At 42.2% G+C, this 22,600-nt stretch overlaps 1 protein-coding gene across 4 annotated transcripts in view; it reads left to right on the top strand.

Annotated features, from left to right (window-relative positions):
- The window catches only part of phf14 (PHD finger protein 14), a 106,937-nt gene that overhangs the window by 15,187 nt on the left and 69,150 nt on the right, over positions 1-22,600 (top strand). For all 4 annotated transcript variants that reach the window (XM_069175895.1, XM_069175894.1, XM_069175893.1 and 1 more), the window contains exons 5-11: positions 4,261-4,420; positions 5,217-5,328; positions 6,303-6,440; positions 7,470-7,616; positions 9,367-9,637; positions 12,383-12,489; positions 15,171-15,266. In XM_069175895.1, coding sequence (XP_069031996.1) covers positions 4,261-4,420; positions 5,217-5,328; positions 6,303-6,440; positions 7,470-7,616; positions 9,367-9,637; positions 12,383-12,489; positions 15,171-15,266 — 1,031 coding nt within the window. The remainder of the gene's footprint in view (positions 1-4,260; positions 4,421-5,216; positions 5,329-6,302; positions 6,441-7,469; positions 7,617-9,366; positions 9,638-12,382; positions 12,490-15,170; positions 15,267-22,600) is intronic.

The raw sequence follows: 22,600 nt of genomic DNA, 5'->3' as shown, positions 1-22,600 counted from the left end.
AGATGTTTTCCAATGCCGTGTAAATATTACTTAATTAATTCATTTGCTTAGTTGAATACTAAGGATGAGATTGATGCCCTTTATGCTTTCTGACTTTCCTACCTTTTCTCTGGCACTGAGCCCTAAACATCTCCCGAATATGTAGTTTCATATTTTCAAAATGGATCTCTTGCAGTCGGCCACTGTAGTTTGTAGCCAGCGATTCTCAAACAGGAGAAACTAGTGCCTTTGTTGGGGACTATTTTTGGCAGCAGCTCAATCAATATTTGGTGCTGTGGTGAGTATTTCAGGCAGAAGGACCGTATGTGTGGGATTGACTCTCTTCCTCCTTTAGGGAGACATTATAAATAACATATTATAAATGACATACAAAAGGAGAATATACAGAAGTGAATGATTAAATCTGGGTACATTGGTTGGCTGACAGAGATGTCTGACATTATCCCTGACTATGCAAATGGTTACGTGTTGTCATAGTGACAAGGATAAAATACATTCAATTTTACTGTATCTGTTGTTGGCCGTATGCTTCATGCCTCAAAGAAGTAGATCTTAGCTCAACATGAATTTAATGTTGTTTGTCTGTAATATAAAATAATATTTTACAAGAACCATTTTTTTAGATTCAAATTAGGGTTGAAAAAAATTATTTGGATGTACTAGTACATCGAGATAAAGTGATTTATTCATGCTGAAACATCCACTTTGTTGATTTCTATGTTTATGAAATGATTACAAAGTAAAATGTGCCAAACGTTCGGTGAACATTCCAATCAAATGCACAGAAGCTAGTATCCAAAAGAATTCATCAAAGCCCAAGTTTACACCATTCCAACTTCTTATTTGTCCAACCAACATTTCAGAACTATAAAAAAAAAAACTCAGTTTGTCATTCATATAAATGAAGAGGTGCCACAATTGTTTCCTATAAAGGACACAAAACTAATCTGGATGGAGGGCTGCGAGCCAAAAATAAATGTTTTAAATTAGGTCATGTGAAATTCCATTTCATTCAAATTGCATTACATTTTTCAGAAAATGTATATTTTAAATCTGAAATATAATTTTAGAATAAACACTACTCTTTATTCAGTTTAATATTAATTTTATTATTTTGCTGTAATTATTTTCCTAATATTTTTCTAAATGTGCTTTCATCTTCAAAGTCAGTGACATAGGACACACGAACAGCACATGAACATCAGCAGGAGAGAGAGGGCATCCCATCGTCCTTCATAGATAAGTCAGAGGCTCATGGAATTTAATAGTGAAGCTGAACAGCACTATGCTGTAGATTGCCATGAAACTTGAATATTATGTACTTTTAGCTGCACCAAATTTACAGTTTGTAGTCATTACGGTCAGGATTTTACAGCACTTAAAAATAAGGAGAGTAAGCATGAGCTTGTCAAATGTTGTAATTGGCCAAAACAAACAGAGGTGCGGGCCATATGTGGCCCACAGGCACCAAATTGGGCTGCTTTGATATAAAGGTTTATCATAGAAGAAAACAGCAAATCAAAAGGTGGATTAGTACATTTTTAGGATCTTTTTTTCTTCAAAATATGATTTTAACCAATCAACTTAAACGTTCCTGATCAGTCGTCAGTTAGCCATTTGATTATCTGCCTGTTTGCTCTTCCTCCGGTGGGACAACACTGATGGTTCACTTCTGGAAAACACAGAAATGACAACATTTTCACTGTGAGTCTCCAGATCAACTTTATAACTCTACTGGAGGGATGAAGAAGAAGAGAAAGATTGTTTTATTTTTTGTTTTCATGATGATGATGATGATGATGGAGGACGTGGTCTAACATGTCCCTCAACTCCAGTCTTATTTAGGTGTTCAGGTTGGGCGGACTTCATAGGCCATGGCACAGGAATCACGTTATTTGTATCCTCATCCATTCACAGAAGTCTTGTGGCCTGTATGGAAATATCTACATTCAGTATGATTCTCCAATAATTGATTCACGTTTTTACTTTAATTTGCCACGTATTTGTTATTGGTATTGATATAGCTGTAGCTGAGTGGTGATGCTGATTATAGATGTCTGTCGGGTTGAACATGTTCAACGTGCTGTCTGAATGAGATGGATGGTTTACTTTTGAGAAGTGCTCATCACTTTTTTTATCCCATAAAAATCAACAGCCCATCTTTATTCTTCATACACTGAAGCTTTCATATTGTCATGTCTGGATCCCATCCTACCTAATTGGTTCGCCTTTGTTGAGGGCCAGCAAGCTGTTTTTCTCTGTTAAGTCTCCATACAGTTAAAAGTACTTTTCTTGGTTCACTCAACTCTACCTTATTTTTTTTTTCCCCTGCCCAGCTCGTCATTTCTGACAAGGATAATCTTTCCTTCAGGGATTATGAAGCTATCCTGTAGTCATCACTTTTTGTCAGCTTAGCTCGTATTAGCCAGCAACCCGTGGCTTAACGGTCTGAGCTTTGTATCTCAGTTCAAAAGGAACACCGAAGATTTGTGCCATGGTTCAGCCATAAGTCGGTTAAACCAGTATGGTGGTCGTTCACAATCCCCAGTTCCACGGTTCAAAGCCCAATCAGAGAAGATGAAGCGCCTAACTGTTGCCAGAGGTATTCCAGTAATACCTGTCTTTAAGAAAATAAACGTTGAGTGGAGCTATATTGGAGCTAGGAGTTAGCCTCCTGCCCTTGCCACATACTGCGGGGGAAATGGAAGTAGAAATAGGCAGCAGTTATGTTCACATCTTGAGTAGTTGATTCTAAGTACATCTTCCATTTTGAAGGTCAGGACGGACTCTAGCTGTGACTTAATTACCCCAGTGAGTCGATCTGTAGGAGGAACCAGGGGCCTGTAGGAACTGAAGATGTCGCCCCCACAGCCTCTGAAGAATCGAGTTCAAAATTAGTGATTCACCGTGACACACAGCAAATGGTCTCTCAATCAGAAAAGGACATGCGCCCACCAAACAAAGTGCAGAGCTGAATAAACAACTCTGTCTGCTCCACTGTTTGCTTTTGATGGGCTGCCTGACTCCCCAGTGTGGCATTCAGTGACAGGCCTGCAGAACATTGAGCTTTTGATTTGTGAGTCTTTCCCATTGCTCAAAAAGCCTGAAGGCTGCTTGACTGAATTAGGAGTTGGAGTGTTATCTCCCCAAAGGAGGCAGAGTACTGATTGCTGCCCTCATTGGTAGTGAAAAGCACGTTTGCCTGGTGTAATAGCTGCCATAGAAACCACATCACCAAGTAATTGTTTAGGCAACCTCAGAAAATTAAGAGGACAACATTAAAATGCGTTCGCTTGGCTTATTCTTGCTTCTCTGGGGCTACATCATTTTTTTTTATTTTATTTTATTTTTTTAATTTAATGTTCAATTTGTCTTGCTGCAGTGCCACAGAAGATTGACAGCTCTGGAGCAGAGACTAACAGGGCTTATTTTTCTCCTACTTGCTCAGGATGCAGATTTGACCGGACTGCATGTTACACAGCAATAATTGTAGGGAGCTGTGTGCTGATTGATTCCAGTGTGGTCCATAAATTGAAGTAAGCTGCCAAGAAAAGCTCCAAACCCAGCCAGCCCTCCTTTTGTACTGTTGGCTTCAAACACAACGGGGCTATTTCCTGTGTGTGTGTGTGTGTGTGTGTGTGTGTGTGTGTGTGTGTGTGTGTGTGTGTGTGTGTGTGTGTGTGTGTGTGTGTGTGTCTACGTGTACGCTCATGAAATGGGAGTGGCCCTTTTCAGCTGCTTGTATTTTCTGCATGGACCATAATTAAACCATGATGCAACCTGATTGGTCAGAACCTACACTATAGGTGTGCTTCGCCAGACTCCCACGCATTAACAATAAATCCATTTTAACAATTTGGATCTTATTTTTGTAGTTTATTGTTTACATCAAGCTACAACCTTAAAAAGGTGTCTAAAAGCAGTCCAGTAAGTCAGAGCCAGTCAGACAGGTTGCTGCAGCCTTTCATCTCTTACCATCAAGTCGATCTTTGCACACCCTTAATTCATTCATTGGTTTTGGACCGTTAATCTGTGCATAGCACAAGTTGAAACTGTGCCACTGAACCTCAACCACACCTGCCTCCTCATCAGAGCAGCTCGATGACATGCCACTTAGTCTTCTGAGGGCAGAGACATTCCCTGATGTTCATCTTACTGCCCTTTGAGATGGCAGTGACACGGAAAAATGATAAGTGCTGTAATCCCTAATGAACAATATAATTGATATTGCCCTGACAACAAAATGTTGTGTGTTTGCAGGGTGTTACGGCGTGGACGGGGAGAGCGACTCCATCATGAGCTCGGCCTCAGAGAATTCGACAGAGCCTTGGTTCTGTGACGCCTGTAAGAACGGAGTGACTCCCAGCTGTGAGCTGTGCCCCAACCAGGACGGCATCTTCAAAGAGACAGACGCTGGCAGGTGGGACACACTGGCATGTTGACCTGCTGGTCAGCTGCCATTTATGAGAGGCAGCGAGTGGAACGTGTTCAGAAACAAATAACGCCTAATGACCTGTACTGGTCAAAATGCTGCAGGCAGCTAAAAGCTATCTAAATGGTACATATATTCAGTGGTGAGGAGAAAAGGGAGTTGGATTAAGGAGGAGAGAGAGAAGTGGTGGAGAGAGAGAGGGGGATGGAGGGAAGAGAAGAGATAGAGGAAGAAAAGGAATGAGAGAAAAGAGTGTGTTATGTGAAGCGTGGAGACTTCAGCCACGTTATCACTGATAGTGCTCCTCAGCCAGGCTGCACCCGAATTTACTACTTCACTAGAGCATGAAAAACACAGCAAATTAAACTGTGAAGCGGTTGCTTGCTAGAGATGGATATCTTTATATTGGACTTCGGATTCTCTTCCCTAAAGTCCGCATTTGAAATTGTGTCACACCAAACTGTAGCCAGAGTCTGGGGCTGCATAAATCTATGAGTCCATTTCTTTTTGAAGTGTCTGAGCAACTCACTGCAGACAATTTCATAATATTAAGTTTCTCATTGTCGGCAGTAATTCTCTACACTAAATGCAAATATAAACAGCAGCTATAGATTGTCATCAGTCTTATAGCATTCCTTGATATCAGCACGCAGAGATCAATACATTTTAAATGCCACCCTTTAACAGGAACCATTTTCAGGTGACGATTTTCATACTGTGCAGTACGTTCTGTGTCTCTTTATCACCCCGGTTTTTTTTTTTTTTCATTCTTTAATGTTTTCAGATGGGTGCATGTGGTTTGTGCACTTTACGTTCCTGGAGTCGCATTTGGAGACATCGATAAACTGCGACCAGTGACGCTCACGGAGATGAATTATTCAAAATATGGGGCCAAGGCAAGTTTTCTTTTTACATACTGATGCTGCAGGATGTTCACAGTGATTTACGGACTTGTTTAACATCCTGCAGAAGCTGCTGTGTAGATTAGGGTTTCCTGACAGTATATCCAAATATTTCATCATCATTCTTGCGTCGTTATTTTCCACCGGAATTACATAAAGCCATTTTACAAAGCAAATTAAAAAAGCTCACTTCCACTGGCAACATTTGAACTCTGTAGCTGAAGCTAAAGCCTTTAAAGAGTTAAAGCACTGAAAGGGTTTGAAGTGTTCATTTTCGTATTAGCTATTGCAGCGATTCAAATTTCAGATAAAGGTTCGTCCTTGCATTGAGCGAATGTCTGAGGTGAAGTGAAAGAGCTAAAGTCAGTTGAAGTGTTGTCCCTAAAGGTTCTTGAACTGGTGCTTAAAGTTTGACATGAATCTGAATCGTCATACTGAAAGCATTGGAATCAGCACGTTTAAGTTGAAGCATTGAAAACATTTTGGATTTGTTGCACTTTGAGTGTTACAGATGGTTGAAATGTCCCCTGATGTGCAGGCACTGACTGAAGTTCCTCTGTCAGAAGTGTAAGAGCTAACAGTAGCAGTGGTACTAGTGCTAAGTGCTCGTTAAAGAGAAAAAAATGAGTCTGTGTACATCATGAAATGTCAAAGTAGAAGCAATGACAGTAATTGAATAGTGACATATTTGTTGATTTCTTTGGCCCGAGCTGCTTCACTCAGCAGTACGTCTGCTCTTTGGGAGAACAGAACACACATTTCAACATGTTTCTACACGGTGTGGTGCAGCTGCCTTTAGTGACTCCTGAGAGAAAATGTGTAGTTTTGAAATAGTTGTGTGTATTCTGCGTCCACTCCGTGGCACATGTGCATGACAGAAGCCATGAATATGATGGCCAGAGAGAACCCAGTGTTCACTGTATCCACAGCAGCTTTAAGTCTCCCTGTTGTATTGGTTGTGTATGTAGGAGTGCAGCTTCTGTGAGGACGCCCGCTTTGCCCGCACCGGTGTGTGCATCAGCTGTGATGCAGGAATGTGTCGTTCCTACTTCCACGTCACCTGTGCACAGAGGGAGGGACTCCTGTCTGAGGCTGCAGCAGAGGAGGTAGGTGAAGCAACACTGGACATTCAACACACAATGATATTTTACCATTAAACAGAACCACGCAGTGACAAACTGAAGTCAAACAATATTCAAAGAGTTTGAGTTTCATGACGTAGAAACGAACAACCGAACAGGAGAGAAACGGTAAGAAGAAAGGAGGGACTGCAGTGCTGGTGTAATACAGGACACTTACTGTTTATGTTTATGGAGCTTGTATATCAAACTGTTGGAAATTAATTTGTGTCCGTACTGTCTGCAACTATCAGCAGGCTTCTAACACGACACCCTGATACCTTCATAGTCATTTCTGGAGACTTTAATCATGCTCACTCTCTGCTCTTCCAACATTTAGTTCATTTGTAAACCTCTGACCAGCGACAATAAAATGTGGGATTTATTTTATGCTAATGTAAAGAATGCATACAGCTCCATGCCTTCAGCTTTCAGAGACGGTAACAAAGAATTACTGAGGATGGTGCAGAGTAAGTCTAAAGGGAGTCTGAGACAAAGCAGAGAGGCACACAGGGGAACGCTGGAAAACAGGTGTCATCAAAATAACGTGATCAGAAGGAAGATGATCACAGGATTGAAGTAAAAGGGACTGAAGCTGAGGAAAGTCTGGACAGAGCTGATGAGTTAAATATGTCCAGGTCAGAACCCTCAGCGTCCTCCTCCTACCTCAGCCACACACACACACACACACACACACACACACACACACACACACACACACACACACACACACACACACACACACACACACACACCGTCTACACACACACACACACACACACACGATGTTGATGCTGCTGTCATCCTCTGCAGCAACCTGCACTGAAATAACTTTAGGTTAACTCCAGCTGCTACAAAACACGGCTTCAACATGTGGAGTGTTTCGTCCTGTATTTGAGTGAGAAATGGAGAGAACTGGGTTGTAATAGGTCATCAAAGTAAAAGCTATGCAGGGTCATGTTCTCACTCTTTACTAAACTGAACTGTTAATGTTTACATGTGTTTGTGTCTCCTCAGGATATCGCTGATCCATTTTTTGCCTACTGTAAACAACACGCAGACCGCTTTGACAGGAAGTGGAAAAGGAAGAACTACCTGGCCTTACAGTCGTATTGTAAGGTCTCTCTGCAGGAGAGAGAGAAACAGCTGACTCCTGAAGCTCAGGTTTGTTCAGCCACAGTCCACCTTCCACTTGTTAGCGACTGAGTTTGCTCTCCACAATATCAAAACCTTTATACACTCATCTGTCTATCATACAATTATTAACTTTAACTACATCTGCACATGTTTCTAGATGAATCTATTAACTGTTTGGTCTTGAAAATGTCAGGAAATGGACAAAAGCATGTTGACCATTGTTTCTCAAAGCCCAAGCAGCTGTCTAGAATATTGTTTTCTCCTGATCAACAATCCACAAGCAAAAGATATTCCATTTATTATCAAGGAGGACTTAAGAAACCACAAAAAACTGAAAGAAAGAAGCTGCAATCAAAACTTTTGAATTTTCTTCTTCAAAATATGACTCCAAAACAATTCATTGATAATGAAAATAGTTGGAAATATATTTTTTTTCAATCAACAAATCAATTAATCAGCTACTTGTTGCCAGTAGCTCTGGCTTAGTTTGAGAGGTGACAGTATTGTACTGTGTCTGGACCACCATACAATGGGTTAGAAGTGTTACCATTCAGGTGATCCCTGGTCAGCAGCATTCATATGAGCACACACAAGGTTTAGAGCCTGACTGCAGGGAAATGTGTTAATGTCTCTGTCCCTTCCTGTTTGAATTCTCCTGTCTTTATCAACTCTGTGTTCTTTGTAAAACTTGACCACGGTGTTTTAGACTTTAAGAGGTCATATTAACAAGCTTTCATTAACTCCCCACTCCCCCTGCAGCACTCTAACAGAACTGTATCAAATATATTTTCCTGGTTAGTCCTGTGTTGACATGACACTCTTTGTGGATGTCTGAATCGGACTCGCGCTGACTGCAGCCGAACATCACTCACCTCACAGCCAGGTGACAGTTTCATCTTGAGGAAATCACTACCGAGATTGAAATCCACACAACACATATAAAGAGTTGTAAACCCGCAACCCCCCAACAAGTAAATATCATTGTAGATCATCTGTATTGTTGCAAAAGTCTCAAATTCCTCCTCCACCATGACAAGAAGCACAAACATCCAGCCAGAGTCTGAAAGAGCAACAGATGGTCCGGCCCCCACAGAGTCCTGATCTCAGCATGTTGGCGTCGGTCTGGGATCACATGAACAACCAGGAGACACTGAGATAGACTAAATCATCCAAAGAATTGTAGCACGTTCTCCAGGATACTGAATAGCTTCCTGCCGAGAACCTCAAAAGACCGTAAGAGTGTACTGAGGAGAGCTGATGCTGTTTTAAAGGCAACACACTCATTTATTTTAGATGATTTCTCTTAACTGCAGTTCATTTTTAAAGTCTCATCAATACTTTAAGTGTCCAAAACATTTCCACAGTACATCAACACAATATCATAACGGTGTGTTGTGAACTTCCCAAACTTTAAGAAACATCGGTGTGCTTCTAGCTTTAGGTCTTCTGTGTGTGTTCATCTCTTTCCTGTTTCTAAATGACAGTGGCACAAAGCAAGCTCTATAAAGAAACCGTTTACTCAGATTTATGTGGAACACCAACCGTGAGCCGAGCTGCCCAATATCAGTGTTGGACCTCTCTGGTGCCTCTTTGGCTGAATGGGAGCAAATCCCAGCTCGCAGCTTCTGGTGGAAACCCTGAAAGCAGAAGAGCTTTTACATGCTTCTGTTATAGAAGCATGTAAAAAAAAAATCATTGGTTTCCTTTGTTTTGGTGTGAGATTCATGTGAATGACAAAAGGACCACCTGTAAAAAAGTTAGTGTGTCCCACCTGCAGGCCCGGATCACCACCCGCCTGCAGCAGTATCGGGCCAAAGCGGAGCTGTCCAGGAACACTCGGCCTCAGGCCTGGGTGCCCCGGGAGAAACTGCCGCGACCTCTGACCTCTAGTGCCTCAGCCATCAGGAAGCTAATGAGGAAGGCAGAACTGATGGGCATCAGCACGGACATTTTCCCCGTTGACACGTCTGATGCCAACGCCAGCATGGACGGCCGCAGGAAACACAAGCAGCCGGCTCTCACTGCGGACTTCGTCAACTACTACCTGGGTGAGAAAACTCTGTGGATTCCAGTCAGTGCTGTTGTGTTGGTTTGTGTTGGGTCATTTCCAACTGAGTTACAGTTTGAGAAAAAAATTATCTCCTAAAATTTATATTTGCAGGCATTACTGATCTGATGGAAATTTTACAATCAGTTGAGAATCCATTAACATTTTCCTGTTACACTGACTTCCCTAATTATTGTTGTGTAACAGTGTATAAAGTTTGTATACCTCCATGTCTCCAATTACAGGAAGACATTTTTTTACAGATTAGTCCAGAACACAGCAATGCTTTGGAAGCTGTTTGTTTTCTGTGAGTGAAGTTGATGCTTTAGATATTCATAAGTAAAAAATAATGGTTTAAAATTCGAAGCCCATGAACCTCTCTGCAGGTCGTCTCTGGTTTAGATTAAATGTTGTAGTAAATCTTCCATGATAATATTCTGACATTCTCAACAAAAGTATTTAAAAGTAGTTTTACATTATATAATCCAGTATTTAATTGCCAGTTAAATGAAACCACAGACTCATAACAATCAGTCCCAATCACCTTCCCAACCACCACTTGCCTAATATTGTGTCGGTCCCGTTGTGCTGCCAAAACTACTCTGACCTGTTGAGGTTTGGACTCAATAACACCACTGAAAAGAGCACCAAGATGTTAGCAGCAGATCCTTTAAATCCTGGAGGTTGTGAGGTGGATCTTTTTACATGGCCCATGTTTTTACAACACCTTGAACTCATGTTCCTCAAACCATCTCTGAACAATTCTTGCAGTGTGCGAGGGACCATTATCCTGCTGAAAAAGAACTCTGCCATCAGGGAATAACCGTTGACATTCGTTGGGTGTTTGTGGTTCGTGCAGCAATGTTTAGGTCAGGGGTGCTTGTCAGACTAACATCGATGGCCCAAAGTTTCCCATCAGAACATTTCCCAGAGCATCACACTGCCTCGGCTGGCCTACCCTCCTCCCACAGTGCATCCTGCTGCCATCTTTTCTCCGGGTAATCTACGCACCCGGCTGTCCACACGATGGAAGAGACGACATGATTCACCTTCTTCCTTTGCTCTATGGTCCATTTTGACGCTCATGTGTCCATTGCAGTCGCTTCCCTCCCCATCAGACACCCATGAACCTGTCAGCAGTTCACCAATTGTCTTCCCTTGGACCAGTTTGGCAAACCTGGAACTACCCACTACTACCCCATTTTGGAGATGCTCTCATGTTGCCATCATGATCCTCACACTTGTCCCGCTTCCAGCACATCAACTTTAAGAACTACCTGTTCATTTGCTGCCGGACATATCCCATGCCATTGGAATGAGATAAACAATGTTAATCACGTCACCTGTCAGCGGTGTTAATGCTGTTGCTGTTTGGTGTTTATGCAGAGGAATTCCATTTATTTTGCTAATCAGAGTGCGTTGAAGATGAAGAGCTCTGTGAAGTCAGATAAATGTCCTCCAGTGATGACACTGTAGTGTTTGCTGGGCTGAAGACTGAAAATGACACGATTTGAGGGTGTGGCGTTGTAATGATGTGAGATCAGACCTGTGTTGCCCGCTGCAGTCGCTTTACATGAACCACCACTTCATGCAGAGTCGTAGGTGCAGAGTGCTGTGGTTGGCTGATGGTCACTTCATGCAGGACAGGACATCTGTTCTGTAGTTGTAACATTCTTCTCTTCTGATACCAATTATTAATCTGCACTGGCAGTGGGTCTGGAAAACCCACATTACAGGGTTTCTCAGTATTTAATTGTGCAGGCACACTGCCTACCTTGAAGTGAAGGGAGCTTCTGGTAACACTTTCCCTTTAATGAAATATAACACAAGGCTTTTTAAGCTCGGGGAGAAAATCACTTGGCAGCTCCGCTTAGTAGTTTGCTGCAGGAAATTACCTGCTTTACCTTTAACACCATTTATCTCCCCTCTTTGTTTTTTTTTAAACAAAGGCAGAGCTTTTCTTAAGAACAGAGCAAATCCAACTCTTCCTATTCTATTTTAATGCACTTTTAAAACACAATATACACACATTTTGTTGTGGTACACTTAGAAATTAGTGTTGCCAAATAACCTGAGAATCCTGATTCTGAACACATCCTCCGAGGTGCTGAACCGTGTTCTGATGCCTTTGGACCCACTATCTGGTATTTTGGCAGGTTCTGTTTGCAAGAAGGGCTTTTGCCTTTTAACACTGTAATATTACTTGAATGTGTTCAGCCTACATTCAGAAAGCAGCAGTGAAACGAGATGCACTGTTTTTCATTTCCATCCTCCTCCGTCGTCCTTCAGGGCTGCTGAGTAAAAGCTGAGCTGAAAACCAGCTGCTCATCCTTATGTTGGCTGCCAGCACCTCTTATGCTTGTCTTGTGCTCCTTGCACTTTCATTTCTTGATATGCATCTAGAAACCTTTTTTTTTTTTTTTTTTTTAATGATAATAAGCTTGTAATCTCTGTTTGTTAGATCAAAAATGCAGGAAGTATATTGATTATTATTACAGTTATTTCAAGGAAGTTACAGCATTTTAGCATTTAAAGGTTTAACTGTTGCACAGTGTGGTTGAGTTACTGTGAATACTGTGTAAAGGCTCTTTTTACCCAAATAAATGGCAGCGTGGTGGTAACCTTGAAGGCGTACTCCATTAGCCTATAGCAGAGGGCCTATCTGCCATCAGTACACTCTCTCATGTGCTGTTTCCTGTATAAAGATTGTGATCATGCTATTGATTTTTGTCCCATTGTAATTCAGAGCGGAACATGCGAATGATCCAGATCCAGGACAACATCTCCGAGCAGAAGAACTTAAAAGACAAGCTGGAGAGCGAGCAAGAAAAACTGCATGTGGAGTACAACAAGGTGAGCAGCACAATCCAAACGCACAGTTAAGTGCTTTATTCCACAACAAATGAGACAAAGTGTTTGAAATTTATGTGATAAATATAGTATAGTAATCGGCAGGATTATTAGGCAGTACTTCAAGTACAAATAATTAAGCACTAACTACATGAACAGAAGTTAATCACTTTGTGTGGCTGCGTCGTTTATGATCTGTAAATTACAGCCACCGGTGTTTAATAATCAAGCTAAACAAAACTGTATACTTCTGGTTCAGGCTCATTAAATCCAGCTGAAGTGATATTAAATCACATGTATGCAGTCGGTGATACAAAGATCTGGGAGAACATCTAACTACAGTAATGCTTGTGGCTGTGAGGCTGTTCACTGCACTCCTTTCAGGTAAATGCTAATGTCAGCATGCTAACATGCTAATGTAGCGTGATCATCAGATCTCCCCCCAGTTTTGGACAGTGACGTTCTCCCCCTCTTAAATATGAGTCCCAGTTAGAACCAAGCAGCATCCAACAGTGGCGTCACCCATTGGTTGGTGATCTGACTGATCCGATTGGAAGCCCAACGATACTACGTCCCGCACACCGATAGCTGTAACGTGACTGCACCACAGCATGCTTGTATAGCTTGTCAATATAGCTTGTATATGCTTGTCAATCAAACAGACACGCCCCCAAAAACAGGTCTTTTTAAAACTTATTCTCCAGTTAATGAGGGACTATTTTCACATGGAAACCTAATAATGAGGAGCAACTTTAGCTAACAACACTGAAATAACTTGTGGAAAAATATTATTGATTTAAATTTGATGAGAGAAGTTGAATGGGAGTCTATGGCGCCGGAGGCTTTTTGCAGCCAACCTCTAGTGGCACTCGGTGGTATTGCCGCTTAAGGCACTTCTTCATCGGCCTCATTTTTTAGAGCTGGAGGCCACGAACACTTTTATATCCAGTCTGAGGTCAGAACACCTCGCCCTGCTCACTGCAACATTACCATATTTCAAGTGTTCTGTTGCCATTTTCATGAAGGTTTTCACATCCACGCTGTGTGAAATCACAGATGGGCACAGGCCACAAACAGGTGTAACACAGGTGCTGATGTTGATCAGGTGACATGATACTTTCTCAGTAATGTAATTTAGTGTGCTTCCTCCTACTCCGTGCACATCATTCCGCTGCGCTCCGGCACAGTTTGAACTTTTCAATCACCCTTCGTTAATATGTTCATTTGAAAGTTCAACATCAAGGCAAAGAATCTCGAGTAAATGTCCAGTTTCAAGTGATATCGGGCGAAAGTATACGTGTTTTGTAAGTATGATAAGTGGCCATTCATTTTCATTGGTGTGTTCATTTTCAAAGTGTTTCAGGTTTATGCTTTAATTCCTGATATTCAGCTCAGGTTATACATGGTATCACCACATTAGACAGTTTAGATGGATCTGCGCTACAAGATGGCTTCAGGAATCCTGTCCTCTTGTCTCGCCTCTCAGACATGTGACCTCTGTGAAGAGGCTGCCGCTCCATCTGTCAACACGAGGAGGGGAACGCAACGGCAGAGGAAAAGTCACCAGAGTTAATGTTGCGTTCAGTCTTCTGCCGTGCGTGTTAAACGTTATTAATGGAGTGTGTGTTGCTAATTGCCTCGCCTGAGTTGCTCTTACACGGCCTTGGAGAAAATGCTGGTGGAGGAATGTCATTACTGATGTATGGTAGTAGAGAGCAGTACAAGGTTTAGTCATGACACGAGGCTCAACTCCTGCAGATCATATACAGCGATGATATCAAACCGTTAACATTGACTCCAAAGCTGACTGAAAGCTTCGTCTGCTCCTTCAGCACTGAAACTCTCAGTCATAAGGCTGAGTTATATTCCTCTACCTGTGACCCTTCCACCACTGTTTAACCCCTCTGACCATGTGCACGTTAAATAAAGTCAGGTAGAAGCTTTTTATCTGTTACACTTCACCATTGACTTGGTGGTGTGATACACTTAAATAAGCTTGAAAGAGCTACAGTTTTTTTTTACTTAACCTTACTGCACTAGTAAATATTAAACAGTGTAACAGCACAATTTGTGTAATAATTTTGCTTGTAGTTGCAAATACCATTTCAACACATCCTCCAAACTCAACACAACGGCAGGTTACGCAAATATTTTTGTCCTTTCTTTCTTTCCTTCCTTCCAAAAATATAATATGAGGCTGATGTCCGTGTGTTTTGTACACAGTAGGAGTCACAACTGGGTGACTTGGCATAATATAAAGACTGGAAACAATGAGGAGTTCACAAATGAATAGGTCACATGTCTGTTTAATCTGCACACAAACATAATGTTACATTTGCTGGGTGAAACAACAGATTGCACTCGAGCACGGGTAACAAACCTGGCGACCTAAACCAGACTTCTGACAGGCCAAGGTCACTGCATCTGCACTTGGCTGGCAACACATCTACCCTCTAAAACAGCAAATTGTGTTTCCTTGTTGTGTACAGGTTGAGACAAATGAGAGACAACATGTAAATGATTGAGCTTTAGATTTGTTGGGAGGTGTATTTTGAACTTTGAACTGAAGCTGGCTAGGCTAAGCTAGGCTAACCATGTCCTCACTGCAGCTCTGTACTTAACACAGACTGAAACGATATCAATATTCTGTTCACTCTTGTGTTGCCTTTTCTCTCCTGATGCAGCTGTGTGAGTTTCTGGAGGAGCTGCTCAATGTGAACGGAGAGCTGCGCAGTGAAGGCCAGGCCATGTGGACTCTGATGGGGGGCATCCTGGGCCAGGTACCACCACCATCACTGACTCCACCTTATTCTTCCCCCTCCATCCATCCTGCTCTGGCATCAGTTGTTTGCACAACACTCCTGTTTATTGGCTTCACATTTTTAGGGTAGCAATGACTTATGAGGTTTTATCCATACTGTGAGTAGGAACCCAGGTGACCAACAGTGGGTGATACAGTTAGTAACATCTCTGCTGTTCAGGAAATCGCTTCATGTTACAATCTGATTGACCCATCATTTACCATGAAGTCACGACTAACTAACTGTGGAGGTAAAAGCCTTCCACTGCTCCTTGTGTGCACTTGCACAAAAACTAAAGGCAATTTTCTCAGTTGTGTGTAGAACTTCAAGCATTAGCCAGTCACTTGAAGTCGAATAATACATGTAGAACCAATTTGAAAAGGAAGTGATATATGATGGCAAGTTGCTATTAAGGGCTTTATATATATATAAAAAAATATATATATATATTAATAATAATAATAATAATAATACAGATGACTTTAATGACTTGCGTTTAGATCAGATTTTGATCTGATTCTGATGCAAAAAACTGGTTTTGGACAGACAGCGTGATGCTAGCCTATGCCTGATGTGGTGTTTTTTGTTTGTCTGAAATTTACACACAAAATCATACAAAATGCCAAACTTATGTATATACGTTGATAAAACTGAAAAGTAAAATATGTTAATGAAATATACATAGTTAAATAATTTAGTTAATTAACAAAACTATTGTTATGAAATCTCTTTTTCGTAGTAAAAATTTTACTTCGAACAGAAAAATTTCCAAATTGAATTTCCCCCATAATTTTAAAAGTATGTTTTTGTTGGATGAGGCCTCGTTGATTATTTTTTGTTCTACCGCTTCACCTCTCAGCCAATAACAATCCTCCAAATTCCCAGGCTCTTCAGGGCATTTCAGTGTCATAAGTCATAAGTCCATAAGGTGTTGAAAAGTTGGGACTTTGACATTTGGACGATCTTGACAATTTTAGGCAACACTCATATTTTCAGTGGAGTGTGCGGGCAGACCGCCAACGGCTAACTGGCTAACGATGTAAGTAAGGGAACAGCAGCGTGGCCAATGGGAGTGTTCAATGCACACATTGTCATAAACTAATTATGCAGACATCACTCTTGTACCTGGGACAGAGTTCTATATAAGTGGTATAAGTACCAGCTAGATCCATAAAATACTTTATTACAAGTGCGGTCGTTGAGAGTTCGAGTCGTGTAGATAAATAGTGAAATGATGTTAATATGGTGCGAGGCAGCAGAATGGACAGGAACTCAGGAGACTGCTGGTGAATCTGCAATGACCACCATAAATCACCTAATTATGAACATGCACGATTTAAGTAGCAACATCAGTCACTGCACCGCATGCTTTTGTGTCATCTATCTGCCACATTTTCATCTCCTATTTGTCATCCTGCCTGTGTATTTGCAGGAATTATTGATGTCCCCAACTGGGACTGTCATCATTCTTCCAGTACACAGTCAGTGCTTTTGTTCCTGGTGCTCCTGAAAGTTTAACACTCCTGGCTACTTCACAACAAAACACTTAGAAGACATTTTCCAGCAGCCTCCAGAGAACACCACGATGCTCAGACAGCTACCAGGCTGACGATGTCATAGCACGGATACGTTTTACAGTGCAGTCCAGTTAAAAAAAAGAAAATTAGACCTGTAAGCATCTCATGCGAGTTAAAGGTGCTTTGAGGGCACTGAGAGCTAAGACTGTTCCTGAATACGGCCTAAACAGGTGATCTGTCTGTAGGCAGGAAAACACATCCTCTTCCAATTCACTGACTATCTACAAACTACAAATATATAATGTTCCATGCAGAAGGAAATGATACCATACAACAAAAGTCACAAGTATTATTTGTTGTATAAAATATTGAAGATTGGACTGAATATATATGTTGTTGTTTTGTTTTTTTTCAAAAGAGGCTTGAGCTGTTTCAATAGATATTTGGAAATCAATCACATTTAGAATATGAATTAATCTGTCAGTTATTTTTTACAATGAACTGGCTAATCACTTAAAAACTAAATCTAAGATGGTGAAACGTGTGCATCATAATGGCCCAGGGCTGAAGGTAACATTTCCATGTCTTGTTTTGTCTGACTAATAATCCAGAACCCAAAGATATTAAATGCTGAAATGCTTCAAATTCATTGTTGATCAAACATAGTTTCAGTAAGTACATGTTCTGTATATTGTTCAGTGGAGAGCTCTGACCCCTTGAGCTGTGAACAGTTGTATCTTCTGAAAAGAAGAGGTTTATGTTTGGTGGTACTGGAAAGGTTCATAACAAATGTAAACACCACCAAAAGACTTCCTTCAGTAGCTGTACAACTTTTGTGAATGTGGCTTTCTAGGTTTGTGTCTAAAGTTTAGAGCTGAACACAACTGACATGTTGAGATAAGGGATGTCACAATAGCAGAAATGTGGCAAGTCATTACCAATATTACTGAATTTCCATGATTCCATGATATAATCTCGTTGCACACAGTTTGCTTACACACAACTGCATGCACAGCATTATGTTATGACAGACTTAACCATAATGATGGTAGCCTGGTAACCAGCAGCACTGAGCTGGTGTTACATACCATTTCAGGATTTAAATGTAGTGAGGACATGTTAATATAAAGTTCAAACAACTGACCTTCAATTCTGTGTACAGATGAAGGTGTCTGCCGTTGAGTTGCTTCGATAAGTTTGAGTTTTTTTCTTTCCAAATGTTCTGTTTGCATTCTGGCTATTGGTCTGTAACTTTCCCTGATAATCTGACTCCAACACAAAAAGTCTCCGTACACCTACAGATACCTACAAGATCTATTCTACCTGATAGAAAAGTACCATCACGTTTTCCGACTTTTGGCTTCAACTTATGGCCGAAGGATCGGTTCTCATGTTACCTGTCGGTAAAATGGAATTGAGCTGTACAGCCGATTTAGTTGCATACAGAGTTTGTGGAGTAGCTGTCATTATTACTGGATTCTGACATGTATCCTGTGAAAGCCATGGAAGCGGTTGTATCCCAGAGTCTGTTATTAGATCAAAGCCTCAGATATCAGAGGCTTTAAGGCCCAAAGATGACAACATCTATGAATTCATGTTACAGCTGAAGCACACAACCTTTACTCGCCAATAATGTCATGAAGGAGCTGTTTTCAAGTTATATATTGTTCCTCTGCTTGATATTTATTATTTTACTGTATTCAATAGGATGTAAATGTTGTCTGCCACAGAAAGTGCCCTGTTGGCTCCAACATTGTAATCTTTCGATGAGTTTTCCCTCTCGATGCAGCAGTCGTGCAGAAAGCCAGACAGCTTAAATCCCGTCTGTTTACCTTACGGCTCCTACTCACCATTTATAATCTGCACCTTTAAACTTCTTCATCTGTCTGATAAAGCATGTTAACAATGTTGAAACTGCTCCATACCAGCAGTGGAGACGTTTTGTGGTGGTGGGACACTGGCAGACTGGTCCAGGTTGAGGAGATAGCCTCAGCAGGCCCTTGTGCGTTGGTCACCTGTCTCCCCATCTATCAGGTCTCCCTGTGGGGACGCTCCCTCGGCACTGCAGGCAGAGCGAGTGTGCTCAGATTAGAGCTTCCTCAGGGAGAACCTTGTCTGTTTAGTGACAGACTCGGTCCCTACAAGATAAGTTTTCTAATTAACCTGCATGGCAGTGCTGCACCTGAGATGCAAGAGTGAATAAACCGGCTCTCTGCTGTTGCGTTCCTCCTGCCACATACAGCAAGTTTTCGTCTTAACTTTACTAACAGCTCGCTGTTAGAGATCGTTTACAGCAGCGCTTTGACGAACATTATTTAGACAGTCCAAACTGTCAGGCAACACAGAGCACATGTCAGTAAACTGTCACTTCACTCTTTGTTGCTTTATATCAACTGATGTCAGCTACAGCAGTCTACAAGTTCGCTTTGAGACAGACTGTTCAACTAGTTTAATCCTTCAACAACTAAACCTGTTTTGAACAAACAAAACACTTGAAAAACTGTCATAGACTCTTTTTATTTCTAAAATGAAAAAAAAGGCAGCCAATACAGAATTATTATTCAATTATTATTATTATTACATCAAATTTTCTCTCAAACTGTCCAATAATATCACCTACTGCAAATCAAATGTCACAGTTTGATGAATACATCAAATTCTGTGAACACACCACCGTCCCATCCCGGACTGTACACTGCTTCCCCAACAACAAGCCGTGGATCACCAGGGACCTGAAGGTGCTTCTTAATCAGAAGAAAGCAGCTTTCAGGTCTGGGGACAGGGAGGAGCTCAGGAGAGTTCAGCACAACCTGAAGGAGAAGATGAGAGAGTGCAAGGACTCCTACAGGAGGAAGCTGGAGGCCAAACTCCAGCAGAACAACGTGAGGGAGGTGTGGACCAGTATGAAGGAGATTATGGGGTTCAAGGGGAGAGAGAGACAACCAGGGGGAACCTGGAGAGGAACAATCAGGGGGAACCTGGAGAGGAACAACCAAGGGGAACCTGGAGAAGAACAACCAGGGGGAACCTGGAGAGGAACAACCAGGGGGAATCTGGAGAGGAACAACCAGGGGGAACCTGGAGAGGAACAACCAGGGGGAACCTGGAGATGAACAACCAGGGGGAACCTGGAGAGGAACAACCAGGGGGAACCTGGAGAGGTCCAATGAGCTAAACTGTTTCTTCAACAGGTTTAGTTCACCACCCTCATCTGTCTCCTCCACACCTTACACCTCCCAAACACCTCTGCTGCCTCCCCCTCTGCCCCCCCTGGTGAGCTGCATAGAGCCCTCAATCTCAAAGGGCTCTTCCTCCATCGACACCATGACCCCCCCCCCCCCCCCTCCCCCTCTGTGACGACTGGCCAGGTTAGGAGACAGCTGGAGAGACTCCACCAGCGCAAGGCTGCAGGACCTGACAGCATCAGCCCCGGGGTCCTGAAGACCTGCGCCGTCCAGCTGGCTGAGGTCCTACAACACCTCTTCAACCTGAGCCTGAAGCAGGAGGAGGTCCCGGTGCTGTGGAAGACGTCCTGCCTGGTTCCAGTCCCTAAGAAGACGACTCCATCCGGCCTCAACGACTACCGACCGGTTGCCCTCACATCTCATGTGATGAAGGTGCTGGAGAGGCTGGTCTTGGCACACCTCAGGCCGCTGGTGAAATCTTCACTGGACCCTCTGCAATTTGCGTACCAGCCTCATGTGGGAGTGGACGATGACATCATCTACCTGCTGCAACGAGCTCAGTCTCACCTGGATGGAACCGGTGACTCTGTGAGAATCACTTTCTTTGATTTCTCCAGTACATTCAACACCATCCAACCACTGCTGCTGAGTGGGAAGCTGCAGGTGGAGGGGAGGTGGAGGGGGTGGACACGTCCACCGTCTCCTGGATCACTGACTACCTGACAGGCAGACCACAGTTTGTCCGTCTGGGCAGTGTGCTGTCTGATGCGGTGGTCAGTGGTACTGGAGCGCCTCAGGGAACTGTTCTGTCTCCTTCCTGTTCACCTTCTACACCACTGACTTCCAGTACAACTCAGAGTCCTGCCATCTGCAGAAGTTCTCTGATGACTCTGCAGTGGTCGGGTGTATAAGGGATGGACGGGAGGACGAGTACACAGCAGTAGTGGAGGACTTTGTGGAGTGGGCGGGAAGAAATCATCTGCTCCTGAACGTGGCCAAGACCAGAGAGATGGTGGTCGACTTCAGGAGGAAGACGACGGCTCCACAACCGCTGAGAGTTCTGGGAGAGGAGGTGGACATGGTGGAGGAGTACAAGTACCTGGTGTCTCCATGACAACAGACTGAACTGGAAGACCAACTTCAATGCCGTCTACAAGAAGGGGATGAGTCGACTCTTTTTCTTGAGGAAACTTCGATCCTTCAATGTGTGCAGCAAGATGTTGGAGATGTTCTACCATCTGTTGTGGCCAGTGAACTGTACTTCTAGTAGTCTGCTGGGGGAGCAGCATTGGAGCTGGAGACACCAACAGACTTAACAAACTGGTTAAGAAGGCCGGCTCCATCATCGGCTACAAACTGGACAGCCTGGAAAAGGTGGTGGAGAGGAGGACGCTGAATAAACTATTATCCATATTGGATAATCCTGACCACCCTCTCCACCACCTGCTGCAGGGACAGCGGAGCACTTTCTCCAAAATACTCCTCCAGCTCCGCTGTCACAAGGACATATACAGGAGATCATTCCTGATACAGGAGATCATTCCAGATACAGGAGATCATTCCTGATACAGGAGATCATTCCAGATACAGGAGATCATTCCAGATACAGGAGATCATTCCTGATACAGGAGATCATTCCAGATACAGGAGATCATTCCTGATACAGGAGATCATTCCTGATACAGGAGATCATTCCTGCCGACCGCAATAAGACTGTACAATAACTCACCTCTGGCAAAATCCATCACACAACAATAACACTGTTGTCTGTGTTTCTTGGTTGTTTGTATATAATATATATAGATATATACTGTACTGTATATACTGTGCATTTTATATTTAATATTTTTCACTGCTATTTTATTGCTTTTCTATTATTCTATTATTATCTTATTGCTTCCTGTATGCTGCTGTAGCGAAAAAAAAATTCCCCTTGTGCATTAATAAAGTAACTACCTAACCTAAATACTTTGACTGCTACAATATAGCAACAATGACAACTTTACTGTAATTCATCCTTTGAAACTATCAAAAAGACCACACTTATACCTTATCACAACATAATGATATTCAAAACCTAAAAGGATTTCTAGTTCTGTTTCATGATATTGATATGATATCAATATATTGCTGAGCTCTTACTTTGGCTCCGGTCATAGGCAGTTATTTTAGCCAGTTTGAGAAATATTCAATGATCATAACCCAAGTTAAGTATTAGTAGCAGAGTGTGAGTAGTGGAGAACAGATTGTGAATGCCATCTTTGTGTCCCTGTGTGTTTTTTATATCATTTAGGTCATCATTGTAAATGAGAATTGGTTCTCAATTGATTTTACCTGGTTAAATAAAGGTCATATATATATGTGCCAATCAAGAGTTAGTAAAATGTAATGACTTGTATTAAAAACAAACGATACAGCTACATCTCTGAACCATGGCAACAGAAAAATGTTGAGCAGCGTGGAGGATGTTGGTGCAGCTCTACAGTTGGGGTGAAGTTGAGTTAACAAATAATTTGACCTCTGAATAAACCAATTTAGAAATTTGTCCTGAAAAACATTACGGTAACGGCTCCTTGTAACCACTACCACAGCTTTCATGTGCAATGAAAAT

The sequence above is a fragment of the Embiotoca jacksoni genome, unplaced genomic scaffold, assembly GCF_022577435.1.
Source record: "Embiotoca jacksoni isolate LCO1_2020_lvr unplaced genomic scaffold, fEmbJac1.0.p SCAF_7, whole genome shotgun sequence".
Taxonomy (NCBI): Eukaryota; Metazoa; Chordata; class Actinopteri; family Embiotocidae; genus Embiotoca; species Embiotoca jacksoni.
Note: the sequence above shows the minus strand (reverse complement) of the source record. Positions and strands in the feature narration are given on the sequence as shown.